We start from the raw sequence: 19,254 nt of genomic DNA on the forward strand, positions 1-19,254 counted from the left end.
AAATATGACGCAACATGATGCATTTTTTTACCCGGCTGGTGCGTCACAAAAAGTGACGCACCAGCAGGGCAAAAGTGACGCAAGGGCTCATAAATAAGCCCCTAAATAGGCAACATACTCTCTGCGCTGTTTTAAGGCACTTTCTTGACCACAAACACAATCTTGCATGTAAGGGGGACATATGGAGATGGCGGCTTTGTTTTACCTTCGGTAAAGTGTCTCTCAAAGTGTCACACAAGAGGAACTAAAATGTCACACAAGCACCTACTTCAACACCCAAAGGTCACACATAAGCATATTGAAAACTTGGCATCCATGCTTCCCTCCTCGAAACTCCCGTCTTTCCTTCCTTATTCACGCAATAATACTCCTTCCTTTGCGTGTCTTTCAGTTGGAATTGGATCCGAAATATGCAAACCAGACCTGCGGACTTTGTGGAGACTACAATGGCGTGCCCATCTACAATGAGTTTATTTCTGATGGTAAGCATGCGAGGTTCAAACGTGCTTAAGACCAGTGTGCACACACGTTGCTGCAACCAAACCGCAGTCACGTATTGCGAAAGAACACTGTTATAATTCAGGGCCTTCTTTAAACAAGTGATCAGAAGGGTCGAGGAATAGAGGAAAATAACCTAGACACCATTAAAAAGAGGCGAAATAAAAGCTCTGGTGAGAACTTTGTAGAGACTAGAATGTAATGCAAGAGCGCCCTTTAGTGGCCATATTGTGAATTAGGCAAACTACATCAACGGTACTAAGTAAAACTGAACTTCGCAGGTCATTCCGCTTTTGGGCGAAAAGGGGCGATAATTTTATCGCAATATCAAGGACACGTTAGCGTGTGTTTCCTTGACTTAGCGCCCGTTTCCAGCATGCCTAACTCCGCATCTCTAATGAGATGCAAAGTGGGCATCACTGGGCATGCCCCTGATGGACTACCTTGTAAAATATTGTGCAATGTACATCGCTATATTTACAATGAGGCCCACGCATTTTTGCATATGTTAGTTTTTTGGTGAAACCGCAGCCAAAAACTAACGTCTGCAAAAATGCAGACTTACCCATATTTGACAATGGGGGTGGATTTTCTGATACGACCACAGGGTTGTATCAGCAAGGTTATCGCTCTTTTCCATGGAATATCCCTGGAAAACCAGTGATGTTCCATGAAAAACACCACTATCGCTGGAAAATTATCGCCATTGTGCTATGCGTTGTTAATACAGCGATAGCATGGTGATAATTGCCAGCGATAGTGGCGATAAAAAAAGTTCTCACTAAGAGCAACCTGTGATAATTATCGCTGCCGCTTGATAATATGCCCCTAAGATTTAATTCGCTTCCAAAACAAGCCAAACAATCGACGTTTAATTCGAAAGATTGAAACAACAATGCAAGTAAGTAATTCGTCAAATTTCCCTTCCGGAAATTCGCTCTTTAGAGTAATGTATGATTCCTTAATTTTCTAGTAGTTAACCTTCGAAAAAGAGCAATGCATTACACACAATTTTGTAGAGATGATTGCATTATAAGGTGTGCTCATATTTTGGTTGCTACCATTCATGTCCATCTAGGACCTTCTCTTAAGCAGTCAAAACGAAAGTGAATGAAATCCTCCATAAAGAGAGAAATATATCTTATATTTTATATTGTATCAAAAGTAACCACAAAGGGGCAGATTTATAAGCAGCTTGCACCACTTTTGCATCATTTTTACCATGGGAAAAGTCACACAAAAGTGGCGCAAGGGGCTTGTAAATCTACCCCAAAACTTCTAAAAGCACAGAAGGAAGAAGAAAAACTAATTCATGTCTGTTGCATTCATCCATGTCGTGTTCTACAATGCTGGCAGGATGAACATGCAGAAATACCGTTTACAAATGAATGGAGAGTATGTTTGGAAGTCTATTGATGGTATCCGAAAGAGACACTTGTCTTCTCTTTTTCTATAAGCCCCGAAGAAGCAGTTGTTTTACCGCGAAACACGTGTTCGTTGTGCTGTAATTGTTCGTCAAGAATTAATTCATGGGACTTGAATTGATTAGACCCTTCCTTCATGGAACTTTTTGCACCTTGTGAGCAAAAGCTATTATTGTATTTTGTAAAGTATTTTTGTACATGAAATGAGTTGGTCTGTGAACCAGAACCGTGTGTCTTTAAAGGAAGTTGCTGAATATAAAAAAAAATCAATAAAGTAAATTGCTAAATTGGTTAAGTTACCTGAATTAATCAACGTGAAGAAAGTAAGTTGTGGCGCTGTGCTGGCTTGCTAATATTATTTATGTACTGTATCAGTCATTTTCAGGACTTCACATAATACCTACAAGTTGGGACTATTGGCTTTGTCAATGGTTGCTCGTGGCATAAGATAAATCACCAGCAACTATGGCTTGTATGTAATATTGAAAAAACTTCCACTTAAAGCCCTTGTGACACCATGGCAATGTTGCTGCTCCTCAGTTTCAAAAAGAGATGGGACATCCAGAGAGAAAATGACTCTCTTAAAGGATTTCCGTTTCAAGGCACCCTTAAAAAAACCTGCCGACCCACTTAAAGCTCTGGTCAGTTGGATTACTGACATAATGGGGAGTAGCCAATGCAGGCCTAATACAACTTTAACCCACAACATTAGTAAATGGGGATACTTACGTCATAGAAAACTGTTCTGCAACGTGTGTCTTCCTTCCTGTGATGTATCCTGTAACAGTATATTTCATTATGTCTGCCTTCTTTTGCCAACATAGAAAATTCATTTTTCCCAGCACTTAGCCATCCCTGAGTATTCTTTGTCAGTCTGGTGAACCTCCTTTAAGAATGTAACTTGTGCTGGGTTTTGCTTCTAATATTGTGTTGTGTGGGGGGAGCATTTGAGGCTGGCTGAGCGTTGGGAAGCGGTTACATATTCCGCATCCCATATGTCATCGGGGAGCTTCTAATATACCCTATTTTAAAAAGAACATGTTCCAAGCTAAAGCCCTATCTGTGAATGAGTAATTGAGGTGGGTCTTATTGTTAGGCACATACAATACCTGTGTGTTGTTCAGATATTCACACTCAAACTTCCCGGGAGACCTTGTCATAAGATATGACACAAACCACCACAAAGTCTTCAATTTGGAAAAAAAATTCCAGGGAATATCTTGACGTGTTCTGGAAAGAAGCCCTAAAGTAAGACAAAGTAGTGCTTTGCTTTACTTTGCATCAAGGCAGAGTCCACTGGGTGGTGCATGTGTGTTCCCATTCAATCACACATGGATTTTGACGCAAAACCCTATCTACCAAAGAAGGTATACAGGACATTAAGTAAACAATGTAAACCTCCACGCGGCAGGCACAACATTTGAGGAAAGTTTTCTTTTCTCAAAACTGTCCTAACTTTTCCTGTATGTCATAAAGTACAGCACAAATACAAGTTAGAAAGGAAAGAAGTTATCTCTAAGCATAGTGTTTTGTCCCGGGAGGGTACCATTTCAGTAGAAAACCTATGATTGCTAGCAAGCACACACCCTTGTCCTATGGTGCAAGAATCTGTGGGGTGCAAGGCAGTCTAAAGTGTGCCCGCGCAGAAAGAGTGAGAAACAAAGCCATATCTTAGAAAATCTGGTGCTATCCCGCTCTCTTCCTTTCACACAGCACAGTGGAGCAACTTAGGTAGCGGTGCTGTCTGAAGTCTCAGTGAATGTGCTCCTTACCAGGGCAAAAGTCCTAAAAAAAGAATTGGGGGGACGCTGTCACCGGAAGTGACGTCACAACGGGAAGTGACGTCACGAAAAGTGGCTTGCACCATTGGGCTCATTGGCTCTCCTCCTCACCCATTAGATTTGATTGCATTTGAGGAGTCAGCGTGTGAGCAGCATGCTGTGAGCTCCGACCTCCTCATCCCAGAGAGGCCAAAGAGTGAAGTCTATCTGTTTTGCAGGGGGGACGGCGTCCACCCGGTAAAATAAGTAGGGGGACGCAGTCCACCCGCGTGGTACCCCGACTCGAGCCGTGCTCCTTACTGTCAATTACAAGACGCAAAGGTCAATGTCGGTGTATATCAGACAGTTACCGTCTGCAGCCTACTCTCCCGATTCCCTTAAAATCCTACACGAGATTATGATTTCACTCACCCTGTTTTGAATGTCTGCCCATAATGTCCCCTGGGCTGACAGAATCACACTGCCTCCACCTTTCCATAGCTTCCTATAGGATCCAAAAAAACTAACATTTTCTACCTAAATAGCCTATGTTTGTTTTTTATGCCCCACAGGCATGTAACTTTTTAATCTCAGTTTCCTCCCTTGCCACCGTGTCTCCACACCACTCGTCAGAGCCTTCCCTTTCAAAACAATCTTTGACTTGCTAGAAATTATAGGAACTGTTGGTACAGGCCAATTCACCACCAATCAATAAAGAGCGGCCTTTAGGCGACTCTCAAACCCACAAAATGTATTCCCGAGATTGGGAAAGAAGCAAATCCTTGCTACTCAGTTCAACTTATCATTGTGTAGCGACACTGCCGTTGGTCCCAAGTGAACACACAAATATATTGTTTGCTTCTTGCAATCTCCAGAGTTAGGCTAAGACCCACTTGCCAATTGAAGACTTGCTCAGAAACCATGACAAATAGGTATACATGCCATATATATTTTAACTATACATTTCCATAATTCAGTGGTAAATACTATTGTCCACTTCCTTTCAGGGGTTCAGCTGTCGCCATATGCCTATGCCGCATTGCAGAAGGTGGACGGTCCTTTGGAGACGTGCGATGAAGGCGTGCTGCCGACGGACGCTCCGCCCTGCTTTGATACAGTAAGGGTTTCCTATAGAAACTTGCGGGGTCTGTGTGTGTAGATAGTTGTTCACTAAGGCAATATGAGCACCTGAAAATCAGGTGTTGCTTAGTAGGGTAATTTGAACTATTTCTCAACACTTTCACTGCAAAAAATAAACAAATGTTTTAAAGTTACATGGCCACCCTAGATTTAAAAAAAAATGGAAAAAATACCATCGCTGGTGGAAGTGTGCGTTTCCTGTTTCGCATATTCAGAATGGTGCAGGCGTTATGTCATAAGGGCAGGGGGACCCTCCAGGGGAACAGTAGTGCCAGGATCACAAGTTAGTGATCTTGGCGCCACTTCCTGCCTCAGGGACTTGAAAGGAAGTGAGGGAGGAACAGACAGTCCCAGGTTAGGATAGAGCAGGGGTAGCTTGGATGGAGACAAGCTGCCTTTGAAGTAGAGGGACACATGTAATAGTTATAGAATGCATATTAAAGTATAGTCTAGTCCACACACCAGCCTAAGAGTCTTCTCTTGACCCTGCACACATAACACAATAAAAAGATTATAGGGAGGGGGGACCGGGAAAATAGACAGTAAGAATACATATGTGATCCATTATTTGAATGGGATTGCCATGTCAGAGACAAACACTTTATTGAGGGGAATATAGAGGGGTGATGAGGACCCTTCAGTCTTTTCAAAGCTAGTGACATGTCACACAGAAAAAATTCACATAGGGAATTTGATATAAACCTATACACATATTGACATAGGATTACAACATAAACTTCTACTGTGGGTCTCTCAGATCTGCTCACACCCTGGGCCAGCCATGTGGTGTTATTGTCTGGTCCCAAATTCCAAATACCCCCCTCCCGCCACTCCAACTCCGTCAATGTTCATGGTCTGTACAGTGTAGTGTCTGCAGGCCTAGAGGAGAGAAAATACCCCTCACTCTCACCCCTTAGATAAGTACTGTATGGATGACTTTCCATGACTCGTATTCCAGGATCTTCCTAGACCTACATATGTCCTGCGACCAGATCTAAGGGTCAGCACACACCCAGGGAAAGGTGGGGGGCATGTGATGCTCAGGCCCACCCCAGGGGTTGATATCGGATGTATGTCATGACAACGCAGGCTTTACCCTGCGCTGCCATTACGACACTGCTTTTACAACGCAAGTCGTTACAACGACTTGCGCTGTAGGCGCTGGATTGTGAAATTGTTTAATTTTCTATTCCAACTCTAGCCCACGTTACAGAAGGGAAGTTGTTGGAATAGAAAATTAACCTATTCCTTTACCAACAGCGCCCTCCAACGCAAGGCGTTGTAACGACTTGAGTTGTAAAAGCAGCGTCGTAATGGCAGCGCGGGGTAAAGCCCGCGTTGTCATGGCTGTTTACCTTGATATTCCTCAACTGGCAACTTCATCAGCATGCATGCTTACTATTCTGACCCCATAACGGCAGTCTGTCTTGTCAAGGGGTCCAGTCCATTTGGTTCTTCAGTGTTGGGAGATAAGGCTCCCTCATTGTATCACTCTGTAGTGTCCTACAATAGCCTCATGCTTATTAGTTCTACTCTTGGAGTGAGCCTTTTTGGAACATTCACCACCACTGCCTCTGTATGGGCGAATGAGTGGATTCACTATCAGCCTTGCATGGAAGATGCATCCCCCTTCGTTGCCAGCACATGTCGGCTGCACAAATGCACTGATCGTAAGTGAAGGTTACAAATGAACTTTACTTACCTGCTACTCCCGGCTGGCAGCACAGCATACAGCTCTGGTTGTTTTAAAGATGATACACCAAATATGGAGGGCCCAAACAATGTTCCTTCTCGTTGTATCTCGGTCTGACAACAACGGGCTTCTGAGCACTGAAATGCGGCTTGGTGCACTGAAGACATGCTGCACCTCACTAGAGGTAAGAGCAGTGCAGAAGCTACCTAATACTAGCATTAGGTATTTAGATGTAGTTCCTGAATTCCTCTCCGCCTTTCATCTTTCATCTTTCCATGACATGTTATTTTATTTATAAAGTTTTATATAGCGCAAACAAAAGCCCGAAGGATATCAGAACACTTTACAAAAAGGATGTAAGGAAGGACATAAAAGCAATCTTGGCATCAAATAAGAATACAAAAACAGGAAAAACTGCATAATTACAAGCCAAATTAGACAGGGAGAGTAATACAGTAGACAGGTATATGGCAGGCTACACTGGGAGACACACTATGCGGTAAGGAAGAGCAGCATCAAATGTCGGTGCAATAGTTGTAGGATCAATGGCTTCGAGCAGGCGAAATAGCCCAACTAAGGTAAGAATGTATTCATTAGGAATCTATTGGCTTCCATTTTGAAGGCAGTCGTTGAGGAGATTCCGCGTATTTCCGGTGGAAGAGAGTTCCATATCTTTGGGGAGAAGGCTCAGTCACAAGTTCTCTTTTTGCTAAGAATGAGTGGTATCAGGAGGAAAGTATTAGCACTTCTTGAGGCTTTACCACCACAGGATAATTTAAGCTTTTAATTGTAAATGCCAATAGCTCAAGCTCTCGCAAATGCAAGACCTATTGCATTACAAATGCTTGTTGGATCTGATGTCAGGAAGAAGCATGAAATGGTTCAGCATTTAAGACTTACACTTTCTAAAGGCAACAATATGTTGCTGTGAATTCAGGTGTCTCCTCATACACCGAACACAATGCAGTCCTGCACATGCCAAAACGTTGCTGGCTGCAAAGAGTCACTGCTGTTGTACATCATAGTTTGATGACTAAAAGTCGCTGCGAACACACACCACAGTGACTGACCTACTTCCGGCAGCGACGCCTCTTCCGCTGTCTGTCAGGGGCTAAAAGGCCGCTTTTGCCGTATTGCTCTTCCGGATTTAATATAATATCACCTACAAAACATTTCACAAGCTAGGGAGCCAGCGAATACATTCTTAATTTCTCTGTGGGCTTTTATTTTCGGTAAACAAATAAAAAAACCGCAGGGTAAATAGACAAGCTCCTGTCCTGGTACAGGGAGAATAGGGCAGTATCTGCCCCATCCCTCGCTTGACTTTCTCGCACTCGCCTAAGATTAGGCGGCATGTGGTTGTGGAAAGGACCTGGGGGCCGATGTCAAGCCCTATTCGAACATTTCCATGTTCTGGTTTATCGGATGCCCAGAATGTTTGTACAGTGGACAGGATGAAAGAAGACAGAACGGTGTCCGAAGGGAGAGAGAACGGGGCTATTGGAGTATGGGAATAAATAGTGGAGAAAGATGGGAGAGACAGGACGAGAGAAAAAATGGAAGAAGTATGGGGAAAGGGTTGACTGATGTGGAAAGAGGCGGTGCCTCAGATGGAAGAAAAGGGAGCGAGTACGGGAGAAGAGGTAATAAAGGATGGGTAGAACAGATGTACGAAGATGGGATTAAAGAAAGGAGAGGCAGGGCAGAAAAACGAAGTTGGAAGAGGTGATGTATTCATGGTTTGGACCCCATTATAAAGGCACAGCCTGGTTCAAGCCGCTTTGTAAAGGCTGATTTCCAGAAAGGAGGGGTGAGATAAAGGAAATGACAGTCATTGAGATGATATGATGAGAGAAAATACGAGAGAAATGGAGAGAGAAATGTGAGCAGGTATAAGGAGTAGTGAGAGGGGGAAAAAAGTCCCAGAAATATCAAGTAAAAGTCAAGGTCACAAGCTAACAGCATCATGATACCCTTGCAGGTCATAGTGCATTTTACAAATACACATAACATAACAGGTAGGGTTAAAAGAGAATGGAAGAAAAGGAAAGGAGAGAAGAGGAGTAACGGAGAGGACAGAGTGAAAGGGAAAATTGAAGAATAAGGGGAAAGAGGAGTTGAGAACAAGAAGTGAGGTTGAGGAGTTCAATAAGATTCACAGAGGGAATCAAAATAATTTGGGAGGGAAACAAAAGACTTTGGAGAGAAAGAGTGAAAAAGATCAGGATAGATGTAGCTGGCAGGAAGCAACACAGATAACATTGGAGTATAAAAAGGAAGAGGAAATGAGGTGATAGATGGAGAAGTTTAAGGAGGAGGCACAAAGAAAGCAATGTGAGAAGGGCGAGAGAAAAGCAGAATTTTGAGAGAAAGGCTGCAAAGGACAGAAGAAAATTAAGACTGGAAGAGGAGGAAAAGGGATTAAAGGGACAAAAAAGATATACTAAAACAAAGAAATGAGAGCTGGAACGAGGAATTTGCATGCACCCTATCATCAGCAAGAGATTGTGCAATGGCCTTTTCTGCAAATTTTGACTGTCTCATTTCTACAGACTGGCTATCGCTAAATCATTAAACTGAGGCATATAATGTGGATCAGGTACTTTAAAAATGGTTCAGACATTTATACATCATAGATGAAGGTGCCTGCAAATTTAAAACATCTCTTATAAGTGAGCCCAACCAGGCCGGTACTGCTCAGCTAATAATGCAATGGACTCTGATGGGCCTTTTATTGCACTCACTAGTAACACACTGTAGGGCGGGCGGGCAGAGTGCATTTTAATTAGAAGATCTCTGCTCATGCTCCTGGAAGGGAAGGAGATGCTACAGGCAGCAAAGTCGGCAGTTAAAGCCACGTGACTGTTAGAGGACTTTAAATATCACTCCCACTTGGAGGCACCGGCTAGGGCTAGGATGATGACTCTACCTGCTCAACCCCTTTCCTGTCCTACTTTCCTTTCCTTAGGAGAACGTGTGCAGCTTGATGATGGACAACATTGCCTTCTCTGAATGTCAAGGTCTGGTTGAGGCGTTCCCCTTTGTTGAGGCTTGCACTCAAGACATTTGCCGGTGCAACTCTTCAGAAAGACTGTCCGCCTTCTGTTTCTGCAACACTGTGATCGAATTCTCTCGACAGTGCGCGGATGCTGGCGGGAAGCCCTTGAACTGGAGAGCTCCAGAAATGTGCCGTGAGTAACTACTGATGTAAAAGCATCCAAAATGTTTGCAAGAGCATGGGGCAGATTTCTTGTATCAACCTTCAACTTTTGCAAGAGAGCCAGTTACAACCTGGTAGAACAGCTCATGGGATGGACAGAGGCTTCAGGCATTTTCTTACATTTCTTTATAATCATTTTAAGTTTTACCCACCCCCTTAAATTAAATTTTTTCATCTCTTATATGATTGTTTCACACTTTCAATATATAAAATGTACTATTCAGGTTTTTGCCAGACCCCCTCCATCTTGGTATACTCTGAGGCTTGGTACCCAGGTCTGCTCCACAGTTTGACGACTACTGTTCTAAGTAACATAGGCGTGGTTCTTGCACCAACACACCAGGCATCACATATCAGCCACGGTAGTCTCTACCAGTCAGTATGTTCCTACACCGATCACAACGTGCTCATAATTTGTGGATATAGTTTGAAATGAATTTCAATAAAATGCCAATTGGTAGATATAATATCAAGAATTGGAATACATGTTCTAAGAATGGTGAAGTCTTTTTAAATTGCTCTTTTCACAGTACTCTATGGATAAATATTTTCTGGTACATATATCGTGTTCTAAGTATTGTTTACCAAAATATAATCTAATTGTATCGAGCTTTTCTAGTATTAACTCCAACAGAGCAATTTCAAAGACTTTATTTTGGTCACAATACTAATGCACAGCAATAAGAAAAGTAGTGCTAACCCTGCTTATTGCTACTCTCCTTACGCCTGGTTTATATCTGACTCAGCTATTATATCCAATGGAAGGTGGATATTATGGCTAAGTCTGCCCTGCCCTATTATCAAGCAATCGCCTATCGCTGTGCGATTATCGCTATAATCTCACATTTAACAGCTATCGCTTGGATTTTTATCGTTTTGGAGATAAGCGTCCCTGATAGTGAGTTATCTCAGCGATAAAATCCAGCGGTAAAATCCAGCGATAAAATCCAGCGATAGCCGGCGATAATTATCTTCGCACTAAGCTCCTTAATGCGTTCAGCATACTTGATAGTGACCATTTAAAATTACATATTTTCATTGTTCAAATGTAATCAAATAATGTTTTATTCAGTTATATAGCAAAACCATGAAAGCGCACAAGTAAAAACAGAATGCGACTGCTTTGTTCAGAGCTCACCCACATATTAATACCATAAAAATACATTATTAAAGTCAGCAGTGACTCGAATAGGAAAATACATAAGACACAGATTTGCAAAAACGGCTTACTACTAACAAAATAAGTCCACGCATGCACCATACCACAGCTAAATAGCGGCTGATAGCAAACACTAGTGGAGTGAGTGGAGGCATCTCTTGTCTGAATCCTGCCAGCTAGCAAGTAAAATGTAATTCCAGGATTAAAACATGTTGGACTAACCACTTGTGTCTCAAAAGCGAATATTCAGGGCAAAAGTACAATAAGTGCTCCACAGTCTCAGGTGTCATCCCACAGGCGGGGTACAAATTCGAGCCAGAATCCCTTTTCCACCAGCCATAACGGAATCGCACAGACAAACTCTTTGTAAATGCAGAAATTATTAAACCAAGATAAGGTTAAAAAAGAAGAGTGTCCTTGAATTCCAGAAATTTCTCAGTTAACTGTCCATTAGTCTCAAACAAAACACAGTGGGGCAGATTTACAAGCCCCTTGCGACACATTTACGCCGCCTTGCGTGACGCAACAGCGGCTTAAACCTGGCGCATCCCTGTGAGGCATTTACAACATGAGGCATCTAGGGAGATGCGTCACGTTATAAAGCCCAGCACCCCAATGGGGGCGTTCCCACGCAGGGTGGGAGTTCCGGCGCCTGTGTGCCTCGCAAAGGTGCCTGCGTGAAATCTACAAGATTTCACGCAGGCACTTCCGCGACGCTGCTACGTCAATTACTTATGCCTGCTTCAAGCAGGCGTAAGGACTGACGCAGCATGTTAAGTATTGGGTGGCCCTGAGTATTCCTGGAGATGCGTCGCGCTAGCGACGCGACTCCAGCGATGCGCCGCCCTTACGTCACAAGATGCATCACGCATCTGCCTACCCTTGCGCCACGCTGCACCGCATTGTAAATGCGGCGCATCTGCCATGACGCAAGGGTAGTTTTGCGTGACACATTTGTTCTGGCGTATCTCTGCTGATATGCAGAGATGCGCCAGAACTTGTAAATATGCCACATAGTTCGCGAATAAATGCTCTGTAGAGTACTTTAAAATGTCTAACGTCTGGTTTACAGATGGTAAAAGCATTATTCCAGAGGTTTTCAAGAGCAAGCTTCAGAAACAACGTATGTACAGAGTTGAACCAGGGAATTTGATGGACATTGCTGAGGGCCATCATTTCCCTCACTGAAATCCTTATATTCCTTTAGTTCTGGGGTGGTCCACAGACGTACCCAATGTATCAGTGGCTTTAATGCGACTAGGTGAGTAACTCGGTTGATACCTATGTCATTCGAAGAGCGGAATGGTGGACAAGCTAAGATCTTGCAAAGCTATTCTCCACTGAGGCCAATTGCTGGGTATTAGTGTATACCCAGACTTCTGCGACAAAAAAAGCGTCACTCTGCGCTTTTGTACAATATATTTCTATTGCAGGAAATACGCACAAGAGTGTGACTCTTTGTGCAGCCGCAGGAAAGCGGACGCTCTATGCTTAATATAGAGTGTACTCTTGTTAAGTTGGCATTCCCAGCTAAGTTTGTCTGAAACCTTGACTCCTAGATCATCTATGTTATGCACTCTTTCAAGGAGATCGAAACCTGCTTTCACTGTATAGTTCCGAACACCATGAACTTGGTCTTGGATATATTTAGTACGAAGCCTCTGCTAATACACAAATCCTGGCATTTAATAATTAAAACCTACTGTTCCATAATGGTTTTCGAAATGAAAAGTGAGTCATCTGCAAATCATAAAATGTGTATTTTTGTTATTGTTTAAAAGAGGGGAGTCATTCTGACAATGTAAAAGAACTTGAACTACATCATTAATATATAGGGTAAATAAAGTGAAGCTGCTAGATCTGCCCTGTTTTCTCTTTTACCTGGAGGATGGGTTATTATTATACTTGGGATTAGGTTGGCCCATGCCCCACGAAAACATCTCGCAGGGCTCAAGTTAATATAATAGGATCAAGTACCAAGGAGCATCTGTAATTTGGTTTGGAAAGATGAGGAACAATACATTTAAATCATGCATGCATCTATCGTTCCACTTAACTTGTTTTGAGTATGGCAATCTATTCTTCACTAGTGTTCAAGATTTTCCCATTTTCCAAAAGAGGTGAGAGTTGGATGGGATTTGATGTGGAGTGCCAGATTGGCCAAAGGTTTAGGAGTTGTGTAGCATAAGTGCCTGTCCCCTCGCCTAAAATATTTTGCTATGTCCATTTAAAAAGGTAAGTGTCACCTAGTGTGTGTGTGTTGGGGATTGTGTCTGGAAGGAACTGTTTAAGGGATAAGGTGCTTTGAAGTGGGTCCTCGTTCCTATTGAGAGGTTGCACAGTTTAATTGGAGTTATTATTACTGGTTCCCTCTATTTAGGTTTTTAATGAGTCCTATTGTGGCTCTCTGGAGCTTCTAGGAGCATGTTTAACTTGTGCTACGTAAGACATGATAATTGTAGATATGATAAGGTTTTGAATTGGCTTAACTGCCAAAATAAACATACCATAACTGTTTCCTGTGAAGTTTCCCCTTTTAACAAGTAATAGCCATTCTATCTAATAATACAGATGTTATATTTCTCAGTAATCCCAAATATGGAATTGACAGCCTGTTAACATTGATATGTCTTCCATCCTATACTTACAGCAATGAATTGTCCTCCTGGGATGGAATACAATGAGTGTGGTCCCTGGGATTCGGAAACCTGCTCCAGTCATGGGAGTACCATATTCAGTCGAGAGAACTGCTTGGATGGCTGCTTCTGCCCACAAGGCAAGTCTAATGCTTTCCCTGACTTATCCTGGAGTCTCCTGTTGAAATGCTCTTCAGGCAATAGAACAACATTTCCATGCGCCCAACGAGGTTGGGCAATCTTTATTCCATAGCTATATAGAAAGGAGGGTGGAGACATTCTGATTAGATATGGATTTACTTTTTCCGCTCTTCCTTAAAGTAACCAGAGAAATTGGATATTTGCTTAACAAGTTCTCTTACCAAAAGTGAGAAAACACTGTGCCACCAGCTTAACCTCTGCTTGTGCATGTGAATGCCAACTGGACCTTTTCACCCTTCTAGAGGAAGTCTTTAAGATAATGCCACAAATATTTGTCCAGGGATTGCAGCTTGCAAGGTAGCTTCAAGTCTGTTTCCAACATACCTTGGCTATTATATCCAATTTCATGTGCCTCAGGGAAAATAGTTTTCCATAGGATTATATTCCATTCATCTGTTCATCACCTTTTTCTCTTCGTGTAGGTACTGTACTTGATGACATCGGCAGCCAAACATGCATCCCACCTGAGCAGTGCTCGTGCACCTACAATGGAGTGGTTTATCCTCCAGGTGGAACCTATTCCAATCCGTGCCGCATCTGGTAAAGCTTTTCTTTCTAGTGCAGATAATAATTTAAGTTTCTGGTCCTGAACTTCTTTAAATGTATTGTATCTCTTTTCTTTGAGGACCATGCCAGCCTTATAGGAAGGAATGTCAAGAGAGATGAAATCACTAAGGTTCAATTCGGAAATAGACTACTCCCCTGCCTTTCGGCTATAACAGATTTCACTTTGGTCTGTGTTTGCAAATACCACATACATATATGCAACTTAGACCACTGCTTGTGTCATTTTGGTGATGAGCCCACCCAACACACAAATGTATTTTACATTAGTGATGTACTCTGGACCTAAAAAACACACAATTGGAGAGTGGGTTTCTTGAGACACAGTAGGAAAGCCAGTACAGAAGGTTTCTACACTGAGCTATCCAACTTCTAGAGCACTTTCTAGAGTAGCTTCTTTTGAAAGTTGCCAAGTTGATAAGCTTCCAGGGATGCTAAATAAATGCATATTAAGGAACTGCTGTCAAAAATTACTGCAAAGTCCCTTTTAAGAGGAGAAGATGTCTTTGCCAAAGGCATTCAGAATTCTGGCAACTGAAGCAGTTTTGACGCATGGCGGAAACACTGTGGGGCATATTCACAGACTGCAGTTTGTAGTATGATTATTAGTATTCCAATAGTAGTACTAACATACTTTAAAATGTGGGTTTCTAACTGATGTGGGTAGGTCTATGATTCTCTTCTCCTATCTTTCTTTTATGTGTAGAGATCTCTGCAATGAATGTGGGGATTTCCACACACACAGTATTTATTTTAGTAGTAAATGTATGGAAAATGGAGAATACTTACTATACAAAGGAGTGGTTTTGGGAGGAGTAAGAAGGAGTTATGGGAGTGCGAGAGATGGAATTATTGAGGGACATGCACCCACCCACAATAAAGTAGGCCCATTAATACGCACACACTTAAATTCTATAGATACTTAAGCCAAAGGGGTCCACAACCTGTTGAAAGTTTATTCAAGCTCAGAGTTGAATTAAGTCTAGCACCACCCATGGCCACTCACAGGCACTGCAACACCCTCAATAGTAAATTACGGAAATATATTTTAATATTAAAAAAGATGGATACATATTATGTTATTAATAATATTTTAATAAAAAAATGTCAAATTCAACATAAATTCTACTTTAAAAAAACAACTATATATTTTATACATTACTTATATTAACTTTTAATACATAATGCATTAACATAAAATATTACTTTAGGTGGGTTTTATTTTTATATACATATTTTAAAAATAGTTTCATGTAATTTAATATACTTAAGAGTATTGCCATTTTAATTTAACATTTATTTAATAGTCCTTTAGCATTTTTAGAAATTTGATCTACATTTAAAATACGTACATAAAGTTAATTTACATAAACATTCAACTTACAAATAGTTCAAAACATTACCAGATCTCCGCCTCTGTTGTGTCCCTAAGTATGTGGAACATGAAATATTGTCATGAAGTCACTTCTAGTAATAGCTTTACAGTCATATAAGATGTTTTTACTGACTACACCCCAATTCTAGAGGGTGGTGATGTGTAAAATCTACATTTTATTTGCAATATTGCACTCGAAAATGGTGAACAGCCAAAAGTAACTCTTAAGAGTACATTTACACATGTAGATTAACTCATGTGTAAGTTTACTTTTGTGAATATGGTATGTTTTGTTATTTATAAATTATGTAAGTGTATGAATTCATGTTTGATGACATGGCACAGAAAGAGTTAGCAAAAAACGAGGCAAACTATACTAACAACTATAGTGGAAAAGGATCGGAACAGATTTGGTTGAGTTTGTAACTTGAAAGGACAATTGTTCCAATTGAAACAGTAATTAAAGAATACGTTTGGCCTCCCATACAAGATTCTTTCAAGTGGTAAATGATCAGTGAAAATTAATTTGAGGCCCTGAGATTGCGAGTAGGATTATAGAAGACAAACATATATATATAGGTTCGCTAGAAATGGGATTTGATGGTAACAATGTGCAATTGAAAAAAAGCACTCTAAAAGGCTTTTTTTATACCTCTTTGCATGTGCACCACTTTTTGCGGGGTACATGAAGGGGGCCTTACGCCGATAGTCACTCTTGCATTAGCATTTCCTAATTTGTGATTTCCCATTAGGAAATTACAAATTAGTAGATGCAAAACCAGGCCCATAGGAACGAATGGTTTGGCATTTCCTAAAGGGCAATTCCTATTCTGTACGAATCACTGTTTTGAAATCTCTATTATTGTACATTCCATTTTTCATTTCCTAAATAGTGATTTCTTAAGATTCACTATTTAGGAAATGTAAACATAGAATTTTGTACATCCAGCCCTAAATGCAGTGAAGCACTTAGAAGCAAATAGTGATAAAACGGTTACTTTAGGTCATACTGGACGAGGACTGAGTCAAAGTTTCGGCCAACTGTGATGGAGCAGTGGTCGGATACAGGACCTGGTGAACAAAGTACCTTCCCTAATTACAATCAGCAAGATGCGTTGATGTTGAGGCCTGCAGATGCAGGACGTGTCAATGCTCTCCCCGCAATAAAGAAGATTCATCAGTTCCGAAGATGGTTGCTGGAGCCTAAAGGCGTCAAGCACTGTGCCAGATTCTGCTGCGCAGTCCAGGGGTCACGTCGAACTCACCAAGCTGCAGCGATGGCTATACACTGTCTGATTAGTCAATCTTCTAAGGCAAAGTGCTGGTTCCGATGCGATGTGCCAGTTTTACTCTAGGTCAATGCACCGGTTCTGCTGCATGCAAACAGGAGATGCGGTGAAATCTGTGTTGGAAGTATCTGGGCCACTTCCAGTGGGCCCAGCACAGCGGCAGAAACTTTGATATCCATGAGTCTCAGGCAACAGGAGGCAAGCCAGAAAAACATTGAAGTACACTTGGAGAAAAAAAGGCAGAGTCCAGCTCTCCTTCACAAAGTCCAGAAACAGCAGTCAGCAGGGCAACAAACAGAAAAGCAGGCTTCCAGTTCAGCAGTCCAGTTGAGTCTTTTAAGCAGCAAAACATTTCTTCCGGTAGAGCTTCAGCTCGAAGTCCAGCAGTGTCTGTTTTTAGGGGGGGTCAGAGATACAGTGCTTATCCTCTGAAGTGCCTTTGATGTGGGTGTGACTACAGAACAGATCTCTGAAGTGCACACATATCCCTTTCAACCCTTTCCTGTCTTGCAGGCTATCTGTGGGTGGTAGTCAATCCTTTGTGTGAGGACAAAACACTGCCTATTCAAGTGAAGTGTTAGCCCCTCCCTTCCATTCTGCTCCGGCCATCAAAATGCAGATGTGTGTAGATGGGTACTCAGACATGCATATCCTTCCTGTGTTGTGGCTGGTTAGAGGTAATGCACAACGTGTAGCTGTCACCCATCCCAGATGTGTATTGGAGACAGAAATGGAAATTTACATTTTTAGAAAAGTTCATAGAAAAAGCCTAGCTCTAGAGGAAAACAACAGCGGAACCAAGACCTAAACACAACCGTGATTGTGCCGAGGTCAGACACACCAAGCGTTTTTTTCCAGTCATTGATTCTCCAGCTGGAAGGAAGGCTTTTTCTAGCAATTCCTGCTTTAGTCAGATGGGTTCTGTTGGAGTCAGGAGTCCTGCTTTTTATGTCCCTAAAGTTGGTAAACAAACGGTCAACCACTTGAACCTTGGATAGCAGTTCAAGTCGATGGGAGCCAGCAGGAGAGAGTAGTCCTTGAGACCTTTTATGAGTGTTCTTCTTCCATCAGGAGTTAGGAGTCAAAAGTCAGGATTCTTTTTTCTTCATATGGAGTCTTCCCAGACCCAGGAATGTCTCTTGAAGTCTCCACGCTTTCCTCATGGAGCACTTCTTATCTGTCTTACTGTAAAATGACCCGCAATACCCTATTTCAACATTGCAGGACCCAGCTGACACAGGTATGCTTGTTTTTAGCTTTGGACACTCCTTTAACCTGAAAGGGTCAACACTGGTATTCCCTCCTACTGTGGCTGGAAACTTGGGGACAGATTTACAAGCCCCTCGCGACATCTTTACGACACCATTGGGTCACTTCTGTGATGCAGTGACATCGTAAACAATGTGCCACAATGCGACAGATTTACAACTTGACACATCTAGTGAGATGCGTCACGTTTTAAAGCCCTGCACTACATTATACCTGCGTCAGGTATAATGCATGCAGGGTGGGCATTCTGTGGCAAGGAAGCCCCGTAAAAGTGATGCAGTGAAATCTACAAGATTTCACTGTCACTTTTACGTCCCAGCTGCGTCAAAACCTTATGCCTGCTTGTAGCAGGCGTAAGGGGTGATGCAGCATGTTAGGTATAGGCCTCCCCTGAGCATTGCTGGAGTTGCGTGGCGCTTGCGACATGACTCCAGCATTGCGCCTCCCTTACGACAAAAGATGCGACATGCAGCTGGCTATCTCTGCGACACAGTGCGCTACATTGTAGTGTCACATGTCGCATCTTTACTGCCGCATCCCTGCTAATATGCAGAGATGGGACAGTCCTTGTAAATCTGCCCCTGACTGTCTTGGAGCCTCCGGGTGCTTAATAGTGGCATCACTCCCTGACATCGCCAATCCAAAAGACATAGGGGCATATTATCAAGGGATTTATCTCCGCTTTTTTGGCTTTAAAAGCCAAGAAAGCGGAGATAAAATTATCTCCCTATCAGCAACAGGGTGCTAACACGCAAAATCGCATGTTAGCACCCTTTTTCTCTACGCTTCCCCTTTCATCTCTAATGAGATGCAAAGGGGGCGTTTCAGAGAAAAATAATAGGAGAAATGTTGTTAAGCGACATTTCTCCTATTATCAAGGATTTCGCTAACCCTGTTAGTAATGAAAAAAAAGCAGCACTAACGCGGTCAGCGCTGCTTTTTTTACACCTGGTATTTTCCTGACTTAGCCATATTATCCTATGAAAGGTGGATATCATGGCTAAGTTTGTGAGCCCCTATCATCAA

General features: G+C 42.2%; 2 protein-coding genes across 2 annotated transcripts in view; both read left to right on the plus strand.

The window, feature by feature from the left end:
* Nucleotides 1–511, plus strand: part of LOC147733199 (mucin-2-like) — a 32,181-nt gene extending 31,670 nt beyond the window's left edge. The window contains exon 5 of the mRNA XM_086956008.1: nucleotides 392–511. Within this exon, the coding sequence (XP_086812134.1) occupies nucleotides 392–511 (120 nt within the window). The remainder of the gene's footprint in view (nucleotides 1–391) is intronic.
* A 1,344-nt stretch (nucleotides 512–1,855) lies between these two features.
* Nucleotides 1,856–19,254, plus strand: part of LOC147733200 (mucin-5AC-like) — a 224,208-nt gene continuing 206,809 nt past the window's right edge. Inside the window, exons 1-5 of the mRNA XM_086956009.1 lie at nucleotides 1,856–1,916; nucleotides 4,690–4,799; nucleotides 9,484–9,706; nucleotides 13,545–13,670; nucleotides 14,154–14,271. Coding sequence (XP_086812135.1) covers nucleotides 1,856–1,916; nucleotides 4,690–4,799; nucleotides 9,484–9,706; nucleotides 13,545–13,670; nucleotides 14,154–14,271 — 638 coding nt within the window. The remainder of the gene's footprint in view (nucleotides 1,917–4,689; nucleotides 4,800–9,483; nucleotides 9,707–13,544; nucleotides 13,671–14,153; nucleotides 14,272–19,254) is intronic.

Source organism: Lissotriton vulgaris, chromosome 2_1, assembly GCF_964263255.1.
Source record: "Lissotriton vulgaris chromosome 2_1, aLisVul1.2, whole genome shotgun sequence".
NCBI classification, from domain to species: domain Eukaryota; kingdom Metazoa; phylum Chordata; class Amphibia; order Caudata; family Salamandridae; genus Lissotriton; species Lissotriton vulgaris.